Raw genomic sequence first — 23,562 nt, 5'->3', positions numbered from 1 at the left:
GACAAAGGAAAGTAAATTCAAGGTGGGATTGATGCTAAGTGTTTAAAAAATAGCAGCATGGGGGCGCCTGGGTGGCACAGCTGTTAAGCGTCTGCCTTTGGCTCAGGGCATGATCCCGGCGTTATGGGATCGAGCCCCACATCAGGCTCCTCTGCTGGGAGCCTGCTTCTTCCTCTCCCACTCCCCCTGCTTGTGTTCCCTCTCTTGCTGGCTGTCTCTATCTCTGTCAAATAAATAAATAAAATCTTTAAAAAAATAAAATAAAAAAATAAAAAATAGCAGCATGAATAATTTCCTCTCCACTAAAAACGTGATCCTTAATTGTAGTAGAAAGGGTATAAGTTAGACACTAATTACTTGTGTATTCATATAACAAATATGTTTTGTGTGCTTACTATGCTGTTGCTGTTGGTATTAATAAAATTTCCAGGGGTGCCTGGCTGGCTCAGTTGGCTTGACATGCGACTCTTGATCTTGGGGTCAGGAGTAGAGGTTACTTTAAAAAAAATTTTTTTTAAACCCCACAGATTTCCACGTAGTTAGTGCTTTATGCTTTGCACTTTATATGCATTATGTCGTTTGACTTTCCAAGCAACCTAAGTATTAGCATCTTTAATTTCCAGATGAGGGAAACATTAGAGCGGTTATGCAACTTGCCCAAAGTCACACAGCTGGTGGGCAGTGGGCCCTGGATTGAAACCCCAGGTGCATCGGGTTCCAAAACACTTGCTCTCATCCCATCAATAGGTGCCACCCAGTGCGTAACACTGACCTCCAGGCCAAGGGCAGCACAGAGCCATATGACAAGGAGAGTTGATACGTGCTGTGCATTATGATTTTGGAGCTGTGAACGATCCTTTATGAACAGGCTTAATGCACAGGTAGAGTAATATGGCCTAAGACTTGAAAACAAGTTGGTGGCCTTGCTGAGAATACAGTCCAGCCAGGGAAGTTATAAGTAATGGCTCAGAGGAGAGACAGTGCAGGTGTATTCACAGAACAGGAAGTTCATATAAGGAAGAAGTATTGGAAAAGATTCAATTCTCTTATGAAAGAGACTATATTTTATCCTCTGGGCAATGAGAACTCACAGAAGCTTTCGGAGCAAGGGACTGACCTGATGAAGACTGTCCTCAGTGTTCCAGTCAGCACGGTTTAGGACAAGTGAGGCCTGGGATGGAGGGAGAGCAGTCTGCTGTAGTCTGGCGGAGCAAGGAGGGGTCTAAGTTAATAGGAAGCAGAGAGAAGAGAAAGAATGATGGACACATGAAAGGATGTGACTCCAAGACCACAGCTTATGAATAGTTGTTTAAATACTCTAATAGGAAAACAACAATTAACTTTCTTGGTGGGTCTTCAAAAGGTGTGTCTGTGTATGTGTGTACCTTAATTTATCCAGGCTGCTATAACAAAAGCTCCGTAGACTGGGTAGCTTATAAACAACATAAATTTCTCTCTCACAGTCCTAGAAGCTGGGAAGTTCAAGATCAAGGCGCCAGCAGATTCATGTCTGACAAGAGCCTGCTTCCTGGTTCATTGACCGCCATCTTTTCACTGAGTCCTCACGTAGGCAGTTTGGGAAGCACTGGTCTGTTTTCTTATAGAAATGACCTGTGGTCACAAAAAGTTAATAGTAATTGAATTTAACATAGTATAGAATTTAATACATTATAGTATAAAGCTAATTCCATAATATATTGTCTGTATAAAATTAATAAAATAGTCTCTTGGTGAGGATGATGAACTCACTTGGTGAGGGGGAAAAAAAAAAGGAGGACAAATTGGCATAATCCAGTGTAGCCTGTCCAAGGGTCCTCATCACAGAGGTCAGGCAGCTGGTTAGAGAGTGTAGCTGAGAATCAGAGCAGTAAACACGAGAGTAAGAGAGTTCCCGAAGCAGGCCACAGCTGACCCTAGGGCTGCTTGCTTGTGACCAACAACCAGGACACCTGTGAAATTAAAAATCGTGTTTGTAACACCAACAATGAAAGCCGAGGAAACACCATGTCCGCAGTGCAGTCACAATGTGGAAATGAGCGGCTGGGGATTCTGACTGGGTCACCCCTGAGGACATGGGATCAGAGAGAAGCCCACAAGGCCAGGATTTTAAGGAAACTGGAGCTGCATGAATGCAATTCCTCTGCTTCAGTTTGGCCACTGGGGTTGGCTCTCCTCTCACCTCTCGTGGGAACCCCAAAGGCCAAATCCCACAAACTGTGAGAACTGCCAGGAATTGGTCTAGGGAGTAGCCAGAGTGACAAGAAGCTAATAAATTTGAGTCTCGACACCATGCCTGTTGGTTTTCTACAACTTCCTTCTCGAGATTTCACATTAAAACATAGCGTTTGTGCTTTTCTTTTATAATACCATAAAACCAGTAGATAAGAATACGTGTTTCCCCCATTTTGAATTTCAACGGTACATAGTATCCTTTAAAAAGAAAACCCAATACATGCTCATAGGACTACCAAAAATTTCCCATTTTCACAGAGGAACAGAAAATTATAAACTGCCTCGTGACTCCTTCCTGAGGCTATGAAATGAGAATCGTGGTTACCTTTAAGTTATTGGAGAATCTGAAACTCTTGCCCTGTGGTACAATGGGAACTTTTGAGGTTGCTCACACTGTTGTTTCTTTTCTTCTTAAGATACCAGCAACAGCTTTGCCTACATGTGATGTGTATTTCCAGCAACAAGGGAGTGATTTCGTAGTTGACAAAGGCAATATAAGACTGAAGAGCAATCAGAAGCAGAGTGTACGTGCTGACGAGAGGAGTGAGGTAAACCATTTCTTCATGGCTGTTGTCTGTCTTGCCGTAAATGAGCAATCCAGTACTGCCCTCAGAACCATGTGGGGCCCAGGTAAGTGCTCAGGCCATATAAGCTCCCAGTATCCTCAAGGATGGAATGGACGAAAGGAGGACACAAAGTCGACGTAATTAGAGCCTCTGCGCAAAACTTCAGTAGCTTACTTTCTTTCAAGACAGAAGTTTCTGGAAAGATGGATTCTGGAGTCAGAGAGTTAGGTATTGTGAATTCACAGTTTTTTTTCATTTTAGAAAGGAAAGGTACAGTGCTGAGGAACAGTTCTCCCCTTTGGTGGAGGGAAAGGGATCTGCAGATATCCCTGAGATGGTTCATGGCTATGCCCTGGAATCGGAGGCCATGGGAGTTGGACAGTGCTGGCCTGAGAGCAGAATGATGCCCCCTCCGCAGTACCATGTCTCCAATGGCTTCAGAAGGCCCGAAGAGACCTGAGGACCTTGTAGCAGCCATCCACCTATATTAGCCAAAGTCGGAGGTGCCTAAGGCCCATTCATTCATTTGTTCATTCATACACTGAGATCTTTACTGAGCGTTCCTATGTGCGTATGCATGAATGGGTGTGTTGGAAGGCAAATGAAATCAGCTGCTAGCTGGCTTAGTCATGAACCTAGCACCTGAGTCAGTTCCTTACATATAAGAGACCTCTTTGAGTGAATGAAATGCTTGGATCAATAACAAAAATATGTAGACATGAAGCCTACCCTTGAGATTGTTGTTGTGGAGATGAGCCATGTACACAAACAACTAATGGCGGCTGGATGGGGTGAGTATCCTAGAAGAGGTGCACGTAATGTGAGAGGGACTCCAAATTAAGGGGAACCACCAGCTGAGAGGATCAGAGAAGGCTTCCTGGCTGGTGTTCTTCCTCCTGGGTCCATGCACATCAATATGGCGGCCTTGCTTTTTCTCTTGTTTCTGTTCCCACACCACATGCCCATGAAGCCTTCTCTGACTCTCTGGGCTTCTCATTCTGAGTCCATCTGAAAGAGAAGAGTGGGGAACGAGTGGCTCCTGCCCTCCCCTGGCTCTCTGTGATGCAGGTCAGCGAACCTCAAATTTTACTCTGCATTGATATTGTCTGGGGAGTTCATTCAGAATGCAGATCCCAGGCCTTACATCTCAAAACGCTGAATTAGGGAATCGGGGCCTGGTCAGAACTCTGCCAAGCACCCTGAGGTGATTCTGATACAGGTGGTCCCTGACTGCACTCCGAGAAACACAGCTCCGAGCATCCGAGGACTACTGTCCCAACTCTTGCCTGAAACACCACCTCTGTATGAGTGATTCATAAAACTTCTACTCATCCCTGAAGACCCAATGCCGATTTATCTTCCTCTGACATCCCCTACCCCGCCATCTGGACATAGTTCATTGTTTCCCATCTCTGGAGTCCCAGAGACCAGTAATTTTCAAACTGCAGGTTCTGCCTATGAGTAAGCGGGTTATGAAATCAATTGGCTGGGCCAGCTTGGTGCAACAGAACAATACAAAGCAAGGGCATATTTTTTTGGTGAAACTTTTTTTTTCTGTTTTCTATACCTGCGTACATGTGTGCTGAGTCTCTGTCTTCGGTTGGGTTCCCCGGAAACAGACAAGACCGCAGAGCTTCGGGTATGTGGCCTTTACTAAGGGGACACTCATCAGGAGAAGCCTGCAGGGAGCAAGGGCAGTGGGTGGGGGAGGGGCAAGCAAGGCAAGGATGAGTCTGGGGTAGAGTCTGGCCTTGGCCTGGTCCCTGGGCAAGGTTGGAAGCATAAACCATACGACAGAATTGGCCCCCATTGCAGGCTTGTTGTGTTCACCGGTCAGTCATGGTTGTGGGCTGCCAGGGAAGATGCCAGCGACCTCCCCAGTGAGGTGGCTCCCATCCAAGGGCGATTCTCAATAGAAGCGGGCAGTGTGAGACAGCAGCCAACAGTCACAGCAGCTGGTGGCTGGAGAGAGGGGCCCGGCGAAGGGCAGTGCTCAGACCCCCAAGCAGAGGCCTTTGTCAGAAATCAGGGAAAAAGAACATGGAAGATGCTGAAATACCTAGCTTCTTAGTTCTTCCATCGTCTCTCTTGTGACTTGTTAGTGGTTTTTTATTTGCTACTTAATGTCATTTGAAGAAAAGAAATATTAAAAAGCTAAATGATTAGCATGAATTGTACCATTCATCTTTATGTCACGCAATGCCAATTTTCACTGCAAACACGAGAGCATTTGGCTCCTGTAATCACTGAAATCACACAGTTTGTATTTTCTAGTCACGTGTGCATCTGTATCTTGTTCTTCCCAGAACAAAGGAATGCTGCACAAAACTGACTCAACTTAGTTTTCATTTCACTTCTCGGTTTGTGTCCTAGCAACACTCCCTACCTTCAGCGTCCTAATGAGTTAGGGAGGGCTGCAAGAAGGGCAACTGGGAGTCACCTTATCTTTTATTCCTTCCAGTCATCCTTCGGTGTAAGCAGCTGGCCGATACAGGGAAGCCACATGAATAATGTCTTTCTTAGAATGCCTTTGCCTTCTTTCTGCTTTCAAAGCAAGTTCTGGTTGGAACAGAAAGCCTGGCTCCTTGGAGCTGTCAGCACCCTGCTTACTCAGTCATAAATGTAACACATTTACCTTGTACGCACTCTTAGGCTCACTGAAGACACCTGCAGAGTAGGTCCACTTGAATGCTATGCTCACCGGCATCATGTGAGCTATTTGCAAATGGCGGTGAGCGAGCAAGCACCTAGTGGGCATAGCTCTTATGCTCACGTGTGCCCTCCATTGTCCCAGGAGACTTCACTTACAAAACATCTTCAAAGATAAAATTATTATTTCAAGTTGTTGACAGCAGAGCATGAAACAAGCAGGGGGCCCTTCTGAGCGTGGGACCCTCTGCAAGTACACATGTTGCACACCCACGAAGCTGACCCTGCCCATGTGCTTCTTACATTAAGTTCATTCCATGCAAGCATGGGTTCTCCAGGATCCTTACTGATCCCCATTCCTGGAGAGATCTAGAGAGATCTACAAAAGAAGATTAGTGGGACAGACTGCAGTCTTCAGCTGCGACAGTTGGTCCCAAGGTTGTAACTGATACTGTCTTCCTCCCTCCTTGCCACCCATTCTAGATTCCTCTCATCCTCAACTAGCACTTCTGTTGGGTGGGCTGACTTTGACCCTCATCCCTCCAGGGTCTGAGCCCCTGGTTTCCATGGTCTCATCAGGCTAGGGCATGTAGGGCAGCGCCAAGGGTGTCTTAGTGGCCTCCTCATGTCCTGATTGTACAGCTTCAGCCCTTCCAGTTGTGGTCATTTCTTCCAAGGACTCCTGGTCTACTGGCATGAGGAGCCCAAGTGACCATGCAGCAGCCATAGCGTTAAGGTTTAGTGGAATTCTTTGCTCTTGCCCAAGAATCCAGACATCAAGACCCACAGAGCCTAAAGTTATAAGCACAAGAAGCCCAAATTCCCATGATCACTCTCAGTGACAATGAGCTTGGCTTGGCTGCTCCTACTTGATTTCCAAACCCATGTTTTCTCCCTGTTGGGGATGCAGCATTACATAAAGGCCTTCGCTCTAAGGAGTAAACAACCTCCAGAAGAACACTGTCCCGCCTCCCAGGGTGTCATTTCCAAGCTAGCTGAAGCTGGTGCATCTTTAAGAGACCCCATTCCACCCCAATCTGAGGTTATCATCTTCTGGACGGCTTGGTTTGTGTGGGAGCAGTGGATCTTAAAGTCACATGACCACTGCTATACTTCTTTTGCTGTGAAGTGGGTCCCTTGAGCTGAGGAGGTGTTCTGTTTTCCCTCACTGGTGAATCAGACACTCTGAGCCCTCAGAGAGTGTTGCTGACCAAGGCCACAGAGTGTCTGATTCTCTCTTTGGGAGAACACATAACATCCTTTGGTCCGAGGGACCCAACTTCACTATCCTTTAGTATAGGAAATCAGTGTGATATTTGGTGGAATATCTGGATGGTTCAAAGCCTTTGAGGCTATACTGTTAGACTGAACAGAGAATGAACAGCCTTGGGGCAAGACTGAATTTACACCCCAAATCAATACAAATGACTTCTGTTCCTTCTTCTGTATGGGGATGGAGAAAAATACATTTTGCGTTTCAGTAGCTGTATATCACGTATGAAGGTGGCATTCATCTGCTCTGGTAAAGATACTCCATCAGGCGTAGCAGCTGCAAGTGGGACTACAAGCTGGTTAGGTTTGTATTAAGTTTGTAATGAGGGTATGATGGGAACCACCACCAAGTCCTGAGAGTGGCACTTTGAGGATGCCAGTGATTTGGAATATTGTTTTTTATTTGCTATATTGGCTTGGTGGGGAGAAAGTGAAGGAGGATGGGCATTTCACAAGCCTATCACTTGGCATTTCCTACCGTATGAGCTCTTCTGTTACCTTACGTCAAAGAGTCAATGTCTACTGCTAAGTAGGTCTATGCCAATTACATATTCAGGAATTGGAGGAAATAATGAATGGGTGGTTCAGTAAAATGCAGTAAACCCATTGTAAAAAGAACTTAGGCCAGGACTTCATATATTACCTGGCCCTTATATGCCCCTCTTCTAACAAGGGGACCATGGTGGCACTTTGGGAACCTGGTTTACGCTTGCCGTGGTGTTAAAGATTCTGTCTTCATGGGTATCTGGCCTCTTTTCAGTCACCAGGTTCTGAGAAGTGGCTCAGATCTAGGAACTTGACAAAGCATGTCTTTCCATGGGCGCAGCTGACCTCAGCCTTTCGCTAATTCGTACCGGATCACTTTTGATTATATATGTGAAGCAATACCTTTGTTTTCTGCTCATCTATCTTGCTCCTAGGAACACCATGTTCTATGAATCATCTCCAGAGAAGATTCCTATGGGTCAGGCTCCCTTGTCTCCTACTCCAGCCTTGCCGCCCACTTTAATAATTGTACCCATCTTGCTTTTGAGAGTTAAGTGATACCCAGCCTTTGATGTCTGTGATCCTGTCCTCTGCAGTGATACTAAGGAGCTCAGTTTTGTCCTGATGGGTCCTATGAGCCTGCAGAGGATGCTCGACACTGAGCTTTCCAGTGATGCTGATGCCCTTCTCACCAGTTTATTGCTTACTTCCCTGCTATGTAGAGTGTCCACTAGGCCTTCAAGGAACGTAATCAGTTGGTGTGTTTTCTGGTCTTGCATTTTAGATCCATTCTAGTATGCCTGCTACTCTGAGCCTTGTATCCCTTCCTCCACAGCCTGCCACAGCTGTTGTGGAACCTCTACTTTCTTTCCTTGGGGCCACAGCTTTTGCCAAGCTTCCAAGAGCTTCCTCCAGCGATATATTGGATCTGTCTCCCAAGGCTCCAGGGCTCTTGCCAGGCGATTAAATCCTACATTACTGGTGACCCCAAATCAACAAACTCTCTTTATCCAGTTTCATAGTCTGCCTCGTTGGCCTAGCAACCTCAGGACCCTTAGCCAGCCGTTCTTTCCCAGTTGCTAGTGGTGTATGTTAGCCAGGTCCCTGTCGGAGATCCAGCCCTTTGCCAGTCAGACCATGCTGAAACTTGATGCTCATTATCAGGCAAGTGGTCAGGAGGGGTAGTGTAGGCAGAGCCTGAGGAAGGTACACATTTTCTTCCAAGGCATCTGCATCATTTGAGGTTTCTATATTGTCCTCAAATGTGGCTGGGGGAGAGTGGAGGGGCTCTATTTTCCAGTAAGAGTGATGGATTACTTCTATGGTCCGAGAGTGCTCAGGAGAACCTCAGGGTTCGAGGCTCTCATGTGCCTCACCCATGTCTTAAGAGCCCTCTTCTTCCCTGTGTGGGGCCTGACTTTGGCACAGGTGACTTACCTACCTGAGAATTCAGGCTTCTCTGAAGTTCTGCAAGTCTTACTACTGAGTCCTGTACCTGGTCTTCTGCTCTTCCCACCATCTAACTAAAGGAGAGGAGTCTTTATCTCCGAGGAGGCCCTTTGATTCTCACACTGGGCTGTGAATTAGCGATTGATGTCCCTGAGCCTGTCATCTTCTCTCATCCAAGCATCAGTGGTGTTCAACAACTACGCCCTATTTCCACAGTCCTTATAATTACTGCTCCCCCATATCTCTCAGTGCCAGAAATCTCCAGTCAGTGCCCCCCTTTCCCCTGTACCCGGTCCCAGTTCTGCACAGGGGACAGCAGTTGCTCTATTAACCACGTTCCAGGGATCATCGATACACATTACACACGGGGGTCCTCATTGCCAGCTGAACCAAAAACAATCCTCTTCCCAGATTGCATCTGGGAGTCTGCTTCTAGGTCAACCGTCTGGCACTGACTGTCTCAGGTCAAGTCTAGGTCCTAGAAACAGAGCCTAAGACTGGATTCAGGTGCATGTGATTTATTAAGGAGGTGTTATTTGGGAAAACTCCATAAGAGAATGACAGAAACAAAACAAGAGGAAAGAGTAAGATGTGGTCTCAGATGAAACAAACTGGATTGATCCACGAAGAAGCTCAGACAAAGTTGTCCTGTTCACTGAGAAGCCAGGGTCTGCTGTTGATACCCTTGTGTTAAGAAGCCATTGGCTGCGAGCTACCCTGGGGCCAGGGATGGAGGTGGGATTGGGCAGGAGGTATAGGAGGGCAGTTCTCCAGAGAAGAAGGAAATGGTGAGGTCTTAGAAGCCACACACACAGCCACTTGGGGGTGGGTGCACCATCCCGGTAAAGGGGAACCCCGAGGGGCACCTCCAGTGTCTACTGCCATTGTGAGAGTATATAGACACGTTTACCTGTATCTGTCCATTGGAACCTAATCTGGTTGATACAGTTTTGTATTTACATTTCGGTCTCCAATGCAAGATTCTCCATGGCAAGGACTCTGTCCTACTCATCTTCGCGTTCCTAATGCAGGGATTGGCATTGAATTGTTACTGACTAAACATTTATCAGATGAAGAGGAGTTTGGGGTAGATGACAGAGCAGCTTGAACTCCAGACGAAGTAATTGGGCATGATTCTGTTGGCAGTTGGAAGGAGTGTGAAACACTTATTGGCAGTGGTGGACAGTGTGCTTTGGACTCGGGAAAGGATGGAGAGCGCGGCCAAGGGCCTGTCGTGGTGATGTGGGCAAAAACCCACCAGAGGCAGAGTTCCGGTAGAGGCTGCGAGCGTGGGGAGGCAGATGCAGAAGTCACTGAAGTATTATCTACAGGATCCAGATGGCCCCAGGCTGACAGCCAGTATACAGACCATTGGGGATGCTAATCGATCAAGTGTGTTCCCAGTTTTATACTTCTGTGCCTCCAAGTGCATTGAAGAGCATGCCTCATATTTGCATGGAAGAAATATCCAAAAAAATAATTCCACATGGGTCTTCTCAGTGTCATGCGTAATTCAGCAAAGCCCATGAAGTAAGCATGGGAATATTTTCTTTCCCTCCATATTTTGGCCAGAGTCCCACAGTCCTATCTGAGAAAACCCAAGGTCATCGGTGTGGAATTTGTTCATTAGCACGTGGGGTACTGAAGTTTAAAGTGGTTTCCAGTGACATTGCTTTCAAATCAATCCTTCTGTACAGTAACATATGTTCCAAAGTTGCAGATTCAGCACATTATCCCCAGCTGCGTTCTGGACAGGGTGCTGCCTGGGGTAATTTATCAATGACTCAGACGGATCATATACACATCAGGAAATATGTACTTTTTTTCTTTTCCTGAGCTCTTCCAGGACTCGACTCTAGGCAAAGCTGTGTGCATTCCTCTCCAATTTTAGGGCTCAGTGACTTTTGGCCAGGTGCCTGCCCTTCACGTTGTTTTCCGAGAACCGGTTCCTGGAACCCCTGTTGCGTGGACTGGACCCGGATTTGCCAGGGTTCTCCCTGGGGCTGGCTTGAGATTTGTCGTCAACAACATTTCCGTGCCCATGGACTTCACCATTGCCGTTCGCTACGAAACTCAGGTATCCAGCTTCTTCAGGGGTAAAAGCCTGACTGAAGTGCATTCTCGAACTATGAGCTTCCATTCCAGTCTTGCTAGATAGGGTCATCAGAAAATGATTTGCAAAAAGTAGAACATCTGGAGAGCATTAGAAATCAAAGAGTTTCCTAACAATATTAAAACAGCACAGCAAGCCAGAGGCATACATGCTTTATTCCGTGGGGAGAAGCTGAAGTTGAAGTTCTGTGTCTAAGGTACAAGGTCTAAGGAACTGGTGATGGAATGTTTGTATAAGAACAATAAAAAACTAAAATAACACAAATTTGACCCTCCTGGGACTTTCCTCTAAAAATTTGTTAAAAATGTAATAAGCTAACCTATGTGCAGAGATTAAGATCCATGCAGAAGAGACATTTATTTTACACTTGGAATTTACCCTGAAACAAGAGAAAAACGAAAAGCAGGCTGTTCCTCTTGCCACCTCCCCCTGCTGTTTGGGAAATACCTAAGGCAGAATAGAAACCAAATCAGAAAAAACACTCCATCTAGAGCAGTGGCCCCTAACCTATTCTCTGCATAATCTTTTCTTTGAAAATCTGAAATCCCGCAGACCATTTCCCCTGAAAAATATTTTATAAGGCTGGGGATGGTCTCAGAGCCCCGAAGTTTCCTCTAAGGACCGTGTTCTGGAAACGCTCATGGTGTGTTGTATGACCAGAGCTGCTCATCCACTTTGAAACTCTTGATATGATATAATTCTCTATTGCTCACTTATAAATGAAAGCCAAGGGACTTCAGTGAACTTAGACCTGAGGAGTATGACAAGTCATTAAAAATATGGTATCTATTTTTTAAATTTTTCCATAGAGAGGACACATCTCTGATATCTTTAAAAAGCATTTCCAAATTGCATGGCTTTGAGAGTATGGCTAATTAGCATATGCTATAAATATACATATATGCATATTTAGACACATATAGTACAAAATAAATATTACATAACAATTTACATAATGATACATTTACATAATAATATTTATGCAATAACAGAAAAAAAGGATATAAGCTTTTGTGAAGTATTCCAAATTTCCATTTTTCTATGATCCAGGGTCAGGCTGCATTAATTGACTCTCTGGGAGACAGAGGTTAAAGACAAGGCCTATCAGGGACACCAGGGTTTTTCCAGACCGTGGACTAGAGCTATGGCCAGAAACAATATTCCGTCTACCTGGGTTGCCATTCAGACCCCAGCGAGTTAGAGCTGAGAGTGAGCCTCTCAGACTTCGCTCCCAAATTTCATTTTCCAAGAGGGCCGGGGGTTGCAGACTCAAGTCCAAGTGCTGTCCTTGAGGTGTGTGTCATGCACGCATCATCACAAGGATGTGCTTTTTATGTCCCTGTCTAGCCCGCAGCCGACTGGACTGTCCAGGTCTTGGTTAACCCCCTTGGAGGAAGCGAGCGCTGTCCACGTGAGAGTCCACGGCTACAGCCTCCGTCTTTCCCTTTACCGCCGGCTTCGAGGTATGCTTGGGACCTGTCCTCAAACATGGAAGACTTCTTAGAATTTTGTTCATCTATCAGTAATTTGTATCGAAGAACTAAGCAGGAGGAGAGGTGCATTAAAGGGGACGGTGACATTTACTAAGTGCTTGCTGTGGGCTACACTAAGCTTCACATTTATGATTATATTTTATCTTGCCAACAACTCATTGAGGTAGACTTTCTCTTCATCAGGCGAGGAGGGAATTGAGAATGAGAATACTTGGAGACCTGCCCCAGTCTCGTAGCTAATGTATTGCAGAACCAGGATTCTAGCCTCCTGATTCTCAGTCTGGAACCTTCCTTTCCCATTCCCCAGACAGGCCTGGAGAGGTGAGAGAATGAAACGCTATTAGAGTAAGAGTCCAATATTCAGTTGGCATTATCTCAACAGCTGAGAGTCTATCAGGTAAAAAAGCTACTAACATTGAGGCCACTAATTTTGCATCAGAAATTTGTGGCAAAATAAAACAAGAGACCCTGTTGAGATGAGCGTGGTAGATAGGATGAAGGACATTTGTTGCATCCTTTTCCCCGAGCAGTCGTGACAACCCGTGGCTAAGGGTTTCTAAGCCTTGCTATTTGGCACAGTCCTATGCAAGAGCCACGGAGAGATTCTGAGAGGGAATTTGCTGTCCACCCAACCCATCTGAGCCGGTCTAGACCTGGCCTCCGCCCCCACGGTCGAACCCGCTTCAGCGCAGGTGAGACACCACCAAACACCCTGGCCGCTTGGGTTATATAACTGTACTTTTGTCACTGAATTGTTGCTTTATTTCTCTTCATACAGAATCGTGCTGCTTCCCACACCCATCTGTTTAGAACCAGATGTACAGTATTCCATAGAAGTCTATTTTTCCCAGCCTTTGGAAGGAGGGTCCCACGCTCATTCACACATCCTGGTTGATTCAGTAAGTATCACGGAGCGACGGGGGTGCTGCCTTCCAAACTGAGCCCCATTATCATGCTACTTTTAGACTCCATGGTGCAGTGTTTCTTTAGAAGTATTAATGAGTTTGTTCCATTTTAAAAATCACTGATTCTCTGTAAACATCACCTAAGACCAATTGCAAACCTTACAGAACAGCCCGCATCAGCAACGGTCGAAAGTGTTTTGCATATTCTGTTGTTTAATCTTCTCGACAACTCCATGAGTGAGGTACCATCATTGTCCCCACTTTATAGACCACAGAACTGAGGTACAGGGTCAGAGGCAGTGAGGGAGGAGTCAGCAATCAGAGCTAGACTCCCTGACGCCACAGCCCCCTCTCTGAGCCACCACGGCGTCCTGGCATTGCAGAAAGTTCGGGGAGAAATTCTACCACTTTAATTGTCATCGTCTTGTAAGTTCCGCTCTATACATACCATGTTTTTATATCCTTGTGATCAGAGCTCTCATACAAGTACGTAGACAGATACTTTTCAGTTCACATTATGTCATAAGCATTTTCTCGTGGTGCTTATGTGTCTTCATATCATTTTTAGCAACGATGCATCATATTTTCTCAAATGACTTCTTTCAATGCCTTTCCCCCCGCAGAGTTGGGCCATCGATGTTCCTGCCAAACCTCTCACTCTGTACGCAACTTCAGGCCCAGGCTAGTCCCTGGGCAGAGTTTGGGCACTAAGGAAATTTAAGCCTTCATTTACCTATCTATTCCCTACTCATCAAGGTTTATGGCTCTTGAAATAGCCTGTCAAATTAATTTCTGGGAAGTATTCTCCAGTTAACTCTCAGGATCATCAGAAATATGTGAAAGTATCAGGTACATTCCACCTTCAGTAGAATTGTAGGGACTTGTGTGGGATTTGTTTTAAGTAATTTCGAGGATAAAAATTAAAATAATTTGTTACAATTGCATTTTAAAATATTTGCGAGGGGGCACGTGAGAGGCTTAGTCAGTTAGTAGTTAAGTGTCTGCCTTCGGCTCAGGTCATGATCTCAGGGTCCTGGGATCGAGCCCCACATCACACTCCCTGGTCAGTGGGGAGCCTGCTTCTCCCTCCACCTGCCGCTCCTCCTGCGTGTGCGGTCCTGTGTGCGTGCGCTCTCTCTCTGACAAATAAATAAAATCTTCAAAAAAATATTTGTGAGAATCTTCTAATACCATAATTTAATTGGCAAATCACTGCACTACAAAGTTTTATTTGAACACAGCTATAGCCAATTGTTTAAAGATTTATTTTTTTATGGGGGGAGGGGCAGAGAGAGAGAGAATCCAATCCCCCCTGCCATGGGGCTCCATCTCATAACCCTGAGATCATGGCCTGAGCTGAAACCAGGAGTCGGACAGGGAGCCAAGGAGCTACCCAGGCGCCCCTGGCCAGTTGTTTATGTATTCTTTATGGCTGCTTTCAAGCTACAAAGGCAGAGCTGAGTACTTGCCACGGAGGCTTTAGGACCCACAAAGCCAAAAATATTTCCTTTCTAGCCTTTTAGAGGAAGCTGGACAATCCTTGCTTTAATTAGTTGTGTGTCCCCATTTCACGAATTGTGTCTTCAAAGTTTAATTTTTAACCATCGAACATTTTAAAGTCATAACCTGGAACTTCGCTGTTTCATCATCTACTATAGAATTCAGTATGAGGCAGGTGGATCTTGGATTTTATTCAACAAATTCAGGTATTGTAACATCTAAAAAAAAGCCATTGTATAAGATTATTTGATCAGAGATAGGATTGCAAGATTTAGAAAACAGGGAAGGGAGGAAGGAAAGAAGGAAGGAAGAGAGAGATGGAAGGAGCAGGGAGGGAGAGGGGAGGAACGAAGGAAGAAGAGGAAGTAAGGGAGGAGGAAGGGGAGGAGGGGGGAGAGAAGAAACAGGGTACCCAGTTAGATTTGAATATTGCACAAATATGTCCAAAATATTGCCCTCAAATACTGCACGAGACATACTAAAAAATTATTCATTGCTTCTCTGAAATTCAGTTTCAACGGGGTGATTTGTATTTTATCTGGCAACCTTAACCAAAGATGGTCTAAATACTGTGCCTGGAGGGCAGTCTGATATTGTGGTGACGTTCTGCCATATTACGGAAGAAATGAAGTAGAAAGTAGAAACAAACTCTTGAATGAGAGTTTAAACTATCATGATTTCCCTACCTATGTAAGTCCTATTCTCTGCCCAGGAACTTTAAATAGAACTGTACTCACAGACCAACACATGAGTTACAAAGAAAGAAAATCAAATCCAACAGATTTAATTTAGGGGAAAAAAGCTAAAAGTTAGGAATCAGGCAGAGCAGAGAAAGGGAAAGGAAGAAATCAAGGATTCATACATCATGAAGATATTTTATTGTTATAATAGTAATGAAACTCAAATTTATAAGAGCCAAGATACTCCTCATCTTAAATCCATATCCCGAATATTTCTGATTTTGTAAATTTCAAAGTTTATAGCATGATACTATATTTCATGCATCCATGCAAATTATCCAGTCATCACCCATTCGCTGAGCATACATGGGCCGATACTGTGCTGGGTCCTGGGGTGTAAGCTCTTGGTCCCTCACCTCAAATAATTCTCAGCCCGATATAGAAGACGGACATGTAAATAAAATCATTGCAGTGATATTTGAAATTAACTGAAAAATATTTCCATTTGATCAGTTTTCAAGCAACATTCTCTTAACATATAGCTACAAAAACCATGAGATGTGAATGAGAATTAGGAGAGCAGCCTGATCTTGGCCAAGTGTCAGAACCTCAGAAGAGAGGCTACATCCCTCTTTCAGGTCAGATTCCCCAGAAGACGGAGCTGACACAGGGCCTTGGGTCCCCCTGATTTATTGAGGGTGTGCTTGTGGGAGAAGAGGCTCGGGACAGGGGAAGAAACGGAGCAAGGGTGTGATCTACGCTGAAGTGTAGATCCCACAGGGAGCATGGGAACGTAATTGGACCACCGAGCTGGTTACACCTAGAGGCAAAGGGGTGGGTGTGTGCGCGCCCAAGTCGTCCACCCCACCCATCCCCCAGTGAGTGTGTTCACTTCTGGACAAGTTGGCTGAGTCCAAGCTTCTGGAGAAAAGGACAGCTGTAAGGCTTTAGCGGCCAATGCCACAGCAGCTGGTGAACAGGAAGATCCGGGCAGGGCACCTTCAGTGTCCCTTAGAGTCCCTGACCCCGGATGTCCAGTAGAAAGCCAATGCACATTTTCCGATTACAGACAAATACGGTTATTTCCACACCACCAATGTGCTGCTCTGGGAAGATGCTTGACCACCTGAGCCCTGGCCCTTGCAAAGTTCATTCTTCTCCTGCAGCCAGATTAACATTTTATCTAAGACCAAGAAGCTGCGATGAAAGCTTTGGTCAACCCTGCATGCTCCTTCTGCAGAAACAGCTTTTGTTTGGCAAACATAGACAGTTAGAAATTTCCTTTGGTCACCCTGATTCTATGATATATGCTTCTGTGACAATGTGTTTAGAGTCGAAAGTATATTAGCCATTCTAAAATATAAAACTGCCATTCTTTTAAACCATGCAATGGACTACAGTTGGTAAACAAGTCTTTAGAAGTTTCTAGAAGAAGGGAGTCATGACATTACAAAATCCTATAGCTTGACAGGGACTCTTACCATCTGGCCCATCAGCTTGGTGCCAGGACTGGCCTCCTTGAAACTGCCTCAGACCAGTAACTGTAGAGAACAAACCCCTGGTTGGCTGCCCTCATCCCCAACCCTAGCCTGTCCAGCTTCCTTCTGCATCTCTCTTCACTCGGTGCGTGTTTGGAGAATGCAGTCATTTTACTATCAACTTTAAGAGACCACACTAGACAGGTGTATATACTTCTTTATTGAGCAAATATTTATGAAGTAGCTGCTGTGAATTAGACCCTGCGGTAGGCACCGGTGTAACAAGACAAGCACCTTCCCTGACCTGCCAGGACTTCCTCTCTGAAGGGGGGATGTAGAGAGTTACAGGGGAAATGGCAGCGTGGTCTGAGAGCTACTGGAAGCTGTGACAGGTCCCCGAACAGTAAAGCTCGGGATGCCTTGAGCAGTGATCCTCACCATCACCTGACCCAGCCTCCTCTTTTTATTGCAAATATTTTGTAACACTCTTTACCGATTTGAAATGCAGTTCATAGGCATTATAGCTTATGTGCACGCATACCTTCCAAAGAATGTCAATGTAATGTGCAAATACAGAGATGTAAAAGGAAAGTAATTATAGGGAAGCGTTATGTACTTTAAATGTATGCACTGGCACGAATACGCCGCAGACACGTGAGACAGGGACTGCTCGTAGGTATAGAATCACTCAGTGTGAGACGGCCCCGAAAGCAGGTATGTTGCAAACATGTTGCAAATATGTTTTTAAAACAGAGAGTAGGGCTTTCAACTCATAATTATAAACAAAGATTTCTCCTGCATGGATATCAGTGAAACATTCAAAAGCTGTAGGAGACACAGGCTGATTTTCCTTTGTGTCAAAACGTCTGGGATTTCTGATCCCCACCCACTAAAAGCCAGTAACACACCTCATCCTACAACCAAAACTACCCTTCGGAATTTCCAAAATGCCCCTTAGGGGATGGCGCCTCCCATATTGAGAACCACTGAGCTGGGAGGTTGGGGGGCGGGGGTTAAGAGAAAGAAGCCACTGAATGTTTGAAGGAGGGGTTATCTGAACAAACTGCCATGTAAGGAATCACTGCGACTACAGGGTAGAAAATTGATGGGGGAAGAGGAACAAGAGTGGAAGATGGGATGTCTGTTGGGCTGCCACCATGGTAATCTAGATGGCCTCCATTAGAGCAGTGACCGGGGGGACGAAGAGAGATAAATGCCTCCTAGACACATTTAAGAGCTTAGATGGACCAGGCTTGTGATTGACTTGATGTATGGAGGAGGAGAGGTGGGGGAGGAGTGTGTGGGATGAAGAAGAGACAAGTATCAAAGATGACCTGCTTCATTCAGTTTTCTACACTGAGTAGCTTGGCACCTGCTGGCACTATTTCCTGCCAGCAGGCACAGAAAGGAAGCAGGCTCAGGTGCGTTGGTTTGTAGTGCCTTTGGGATGACCAGTAAGCTTGTTTGTGCAGATCTGGAGCCTATAATTGAGTTGTGGGCAGGAGACCTAGATCGAGATGTCAGAGATCTATATTGATGATAACTGAAGACACAGCAATGTCAAGGTCACCTAGAATGGGGGTGTGGAGTAAGGAGGGGGCTGATGAGAGAACCCCAAGGAACCCAACATTGAGGGATGGGTGGAAGGAGAGGTGTAGCATTGGTGTGAAGAGTAAATGTGGGAGGGGGCAGTGAGGGTGGCAAGGAAACAATGTTTCAAGAAATGTGGCTATCAAGGAGTCAAAGGGCAGAGACGGGGGCAAGAGGAATATGCATCAAGGAGGTGATTTTACAGATGGGAGAGATTTCAGCACATTTAAATGCCAGCTAAAAGGAAGAGATAAAGAAAGCATAATTCACAGGAAAGTTTCCTGAGGGCAGAGGGGATAGTGGCGGACCCCACTTCCCCGGACACTTCTTCGTAAGCACTGAGCCAGGGACAGGGTAGTACCTGTGAGCCAGGAGTTTGGGAGGCAGCAAGCGGGAGGCTCCATTTCCTCTGTGAAGCCAGAGGAAGAAGAGGCAGTGAGTGGCCCATTCAGGGGTGCAGGGAGAATGAGGATAGAGGTTTGAGGAGTGGAGACACTGTGAAATGGGCATCTAGGGTTGGGATTCCACCACTGGTGTGTCAAAGGGCAAAGAAGGACCAGGGAGTGGGGATGGGCACTGGGGGGGAGAAGGAGGGGGTGGTTGAAAGGGGGTTGAAGCAAAGGACCATGGGAACGAGGTTCAGTATGGACAAAACTAGAAGGCAGGGGAGATTTATCTGGGCCACCTTGTTCACCCTTTTAACTTGACCTGCTGAATTAAATCTTAATTTCAGTGCTACTTTTTCTACCAGTCGTTCAAAATGACCAACTTGGTGTGATCGATTCTTTTATACCAACTTGCTCTCCCCTGCATCAGCCACGCCGCTGAAAAACATTTAAAATGGTAATAGGTTATAACGTAGGTAAAATCTCCTCAAGAAATATAACCACATGGCTTTTCTTCGCATACGTATCGAACTATACATGATCCCTCTTTGAGAATAAGCTTAGAACAATGCATTTGTCCCTCCAATAGCTACAATTTGTCCCTCTAAGCCAGCAATTCACAAAATGCATCTATGAGATACTGAGTTTGTGGGATGTTAGTGTTACTTGAATATAGGACCGAGTAGTTAAATAAGCATGGAAGCACTGAGTTTAACAGTATCTTTCTTGCAGGACTTCTCAGAGCTTTAGCATGTTAATCTACGCTGTGACTCTCCAAGAGACAGACAGTTTGATGTAGGATGCTACTGTTCATATGTAATAGAAAAGGACAGAACGTTTAAAAGGAGAGTTTTGTGGAATTAGAGTTCCACAATAATACTGTGGAATGCACTATGCCATAATTTCTGAATTTATCACGAGTAACCTAGTTAAAAGTCTTTGAAATCTAAGATAAATTCATGAGCAAGCTAAAAATATAATAAGAATGGTAAAAAAAAAAGTCTTATTCTCTTTGTCCCAAGTCAATAAATGTATTTAATGATTTTCTAAATACAATGAAAATCTTCAAATCTTTCAGTTGTAAGCATTTTCTCGTAGATCTAATTGTTTATACAACTAGAATCTTGAACGGGAGACAGTTATGAACCTAAGTCTTCTTTTTGTATTATTTCAAAAGCTTGGTCTGATTCCCCAAATCGATTCACTGGGGAATTTCTGCAGCAAGCAGGATTTAGATGAATATAAGCAGCACAGCTGTGCTGAAATTGCCGCGAAGACGGGACCTCAGGTGCTCCCCGGTGTGTGTGAAAGGCTGGTAGTCAGCATGTCCGCCAGGCTACACAACGGGGCAGTAGGTGAGTATTGGCCCAACGGGCTCTACTGACGCACAGCTTTTTAGAATGTGAGTGAATCGATTTAATTTATTTTAGCATCTACTCCAAACAATCAGTGTCAAGGCCAATTTCCCAATGATTAGATAGACAACAGAGTCTGTAGATGTGTTGGAATCCCAATGCCCAGTACAGTGAGTGTATGAAAAAGGAGCCTTGTAATAGCATTTGGCTGCCAGGAACTAGAACAATGGTCTGAAAATACTTACTTGGAATCCTGGAATTTTTAGGGCTGGAATGAACTCTAAACAACTTCTTTCATCCTCAAACTTTCATCCAATGAACGAGACTCTTGGGGTCCAAACACATTAGGTAACTTGTCCATTTCACTAAGCCATAGAGCAGTGTTTCTCACCCTTAGCACTTCTGAAATTTGGGGCTGATTAATGCTTTGTTGGGGGGGTGTTGTCATGGGGGCGATTCTGTGCATTATAGGAAGTATAGCAGCAACCCTACCCTCTGCCCACCTGATACTGGTAGCACATTCCCTCCAGTTATGACATTCAAAAATTTCTTCAAACTTTGTCATATGTTCCCGGGGCAGGAGTTACAAAATTTCCCCCCGGTTGAGAACCGCTGCTGTAGAGTGACAACTCTAGTGAGAGCCCGGGGTTCCTGAGTTCTGGGCAAACGTTTCTCCCATTGCACTGTAGGACTCCGGCTTTCAGAATGCAAACAGCGTCATAAAAGGATGGAATAAGGGAAATCGAACGGATAGTCCAGCACCAACATAGATCATCAGGAATAATATCGATAATACTAATTATATTGGAACAGTTAATTATTAAAACAATTTCTTTTAAGCCTTTCATTAACTTGTTTAGTAACATTTATTGTATATTAAGGTATGTATATTAAGTCGTGTTTATTGAGCACTTGCTACCTGCCACACAGTTCTAAGTACTTCACGGGCATTATTGTCTTTAATCCTTATAATCCCCTGGGGTCGATCCTATGTTTTTCCCATTTCACGGATGAAGGAGTCAGTCGAGGATGAGAGAAGTACCGAACGAAAAGAGAAGTGAACTAAAGCTCCCAACAGGACCAGGTGCTTCTCTGTCGCTTCCTTCACCTGTCACTGCCTTCTTTGGCTCCCTGCAGCCTGCAAGTGTCACCCCCAGGGTTCGGTGGGGCCCAGCTGCAGCCGACTTGGGGGCCAGTGCCAGTGCAAGCTTCACGTGACCGGGCGCTGCTGTGACAGGTGCTCACCAGGAAGCTATGGTTTGGGACATCATGGCTGTCACCGTACGTAGCAAAGAACAGATGGGGGAAGACATGCATGGTTACAACCTTGGAGTTGCAAGGCAGGAAAATCAGTGTGGGAGTTTCAAAGAGGAGGGGACTGGGAAATGGACGACATGACTCAGGTCATCTGTCTACATAGATTAAATGTACAGGAAAATTTTCCCATCGTATTTCATTCATCCGTTCGGAGGGCCACGAACTGGCTACAGAGCTCCGTTGGTAATCCTGAGTGATGGTGCTCGCTTCAACAGCACATGTCCTAGCATTGGAATGATACAGACATTAGCGTGGCCCGTGTGCAAGGAGGACACGCTAATTTGTGAAGGCATCACGAGTAATGATAAAAACACGGCCCATGCTTCTGGGAGTTTCGCAGTCTGTATCAAAGAGATGGCAGTCCAGGGAGGATGTGGGAACACCGGGAAAGGAGTTGGCTGTGCTGTAGAAGCCCAGTGGCTGGCCAGGCCAAAAGAACACTGAGATTGAGAAGTCAAGGAAAGGGACAGCTCTGCCACCTGCGTATCACTCTCTCTGATGCTAGGGTTGTAAACAGCCCTCGGAACTGATTTTATAAGCCACCCATTCATAAGGGCTTACATGGTGGTAATCCAGTCTCATGGCTCCCATGTTAAGGGGATATAGTTCTCTATTCACGCTGTAAACCATTAGTGAAAATACTGTTCTCCACAGAAACCTGTCTTTGGTGGTTCTCTCCAGGTAGGTTAATTCTTTCGGGTAAAGGAACAATGAATCTTTTTAGTCATGATTCAGAGAGATGGCATACCTTCCTGGTCATTGTCTACCCAGCACACAGTGCTTAGGTCCATGATCACTTGTTTCCCTTTCTTAAAAAAAAAAAAAAGAATGAAGTGCTTGAGATTCACAAAAGAGTAGACACAAAGGAGCAAACATGTCTTCCGCCTCCCATCTTTGTATAGGGAAGATTGGCTCTAAGGATTCAACGATTTTCTGGAGAAGGATTGAGCCTCTATGATCTCACCTAGGAAAAAGAAAAATCCAACCACCTTGAGAAGAGTTTTTATATTTTGTAGAATCTTGACGTTTGACTTGATAATTGGAAGTTCAAGTCATTAAGAACATGCTACTTGTTCAGGTCCTGTGTGTAAGCAACACTTACAAGCCTCGATGGCTCACAGCGTACTGTTCATTGGGTGAACCAGGGAACTGTGTGACACACATTGACCTGGTACTCGCTGCAGGCCAGGTTCTCAGACTCACTCTATGTACCTGATCGGGATGCGTCAGTAAGTTCAGGGTTACAAAATCAGGACTGTCACTCATTCCCCAGCACACCACTTGCCCTCCACTCAACATGTCTTTCTTTCTCTAGCATGTCACTGTCACCCTCAAGGCTCTAAGAGCCCTGTATGTGACCAAATGACGGGACAGTGCTCCTGCCAGGGGGAGGTGGCAGGCCGCCGTTGCGATCAGTGCCTGGAAGGCTACTTCGGATTCCCCAACTGCCGCCCTTGCCTTTGTAATGGGTTCGCTGAACTTTGTGATCCAGAGACAGGCTCATGCTTCAATTGCGGGGGTTTTACAACTGGAAGAAACTGTGAAAGGTACAGAATTCACATGCACTTTAATTTTGTTTCTTTTGTTCTGATGTCATAACACACTCTGAGGGACCACAGAGTAGAGACTCAATGGTATTTCAGTGTAGAATGATTGCTATGGGTGGGGGGGGGAGATAGAGCGTCATTCCTGTCCTTCAAGATCTTGTGATGAGCCAGACCATGTCTGGTTACATAAAAGTGGGCATATATTGGCTTGGCACCTTGCTTTTTCTGTCCCTGAAATATGACATGTAAATTCACTGCCACTATATTGAGTTTAGTGACTGTGCACTTTGGGATGTTCAATGTAAAGCAAAAAATCACAGAACAAGCGAGCATCTTCTAAAACACTGAGTTTTGGGAGTTGTGCTGTCCCCAAGCATAGCAAATCCACATTGGCTAATATCAGCTTTTCCTGGGAACATTTGGTAAAAAGAAATTGTCTTGCCAGATGCATCGATGGTTACTATGGGAATCCGCCTTCAGGACGGTCCTGCCGTCCTTGCCCGTGTCCAGACGTCCCCTCAAGTAGCAGGTATTTTGCCCATTC

At 45.3% G+C, this 23,562-nt stretch overlaps 1 protein-coding gene and 1 non-coding gene across 2 annotated transcripts in view; both read left to right on the top strand.

The window, feature by feature from the left end:
* LAMB4 (laminin subunit beta 4) overlaps positions 1–23,562 on the top strand; it is an 89,596-nt gene that overhangs the window by 30,186 nt on the left and 35,848 nt on the right. Inside the window, 7 exon segments of the mRNA XM_040644401.1 lie at positions 10,546–10,731; positions 12,115–12,230; positions 13,039–13,159; positions 19,977–20,154; positions 21,292–21,435; positions 22,787–23,018; positions 23,464–23,562. The exon segment at positions 23,464–23,562 is cut by the window's right edge and continues 1 nt beyond it. Coding sequence (XP_040500335.1) covers positions 10,546–10,731; positions 12,115–12,230; positions 13,039–13,159; positions 19,977–20,154; positions 21,292–21,435; positions 22,787–23,018; positions 23,464–23,562 — 1,076 coding nt within the window.
* LOC121105936 lies at positions 21,671–21,774 on the top strand. Its single transcript, XR_005838675.1, has one exon. It is a non-coding gene; the product is annotated as a U6 spliceosomal RNA (small nuclear RNA).

Source organism: Ursus maritimus, unplaced genomic scaffold, assembly GCF_017311325.1.
Source record: "Ursus maritimus isolate PB19 unplaced genomic scaffold, ASM1731132v1 scaffold_3, whole genome shotgun sequence".
NCBI lineage: Eukaryota > Metazoa > Chordata > Mammalia > Carnivora > Ursidae > Ursus > Ursus maritimus.
This window is presented reverse-complemented; position numbering and strand designations above follow the sequence as displayed.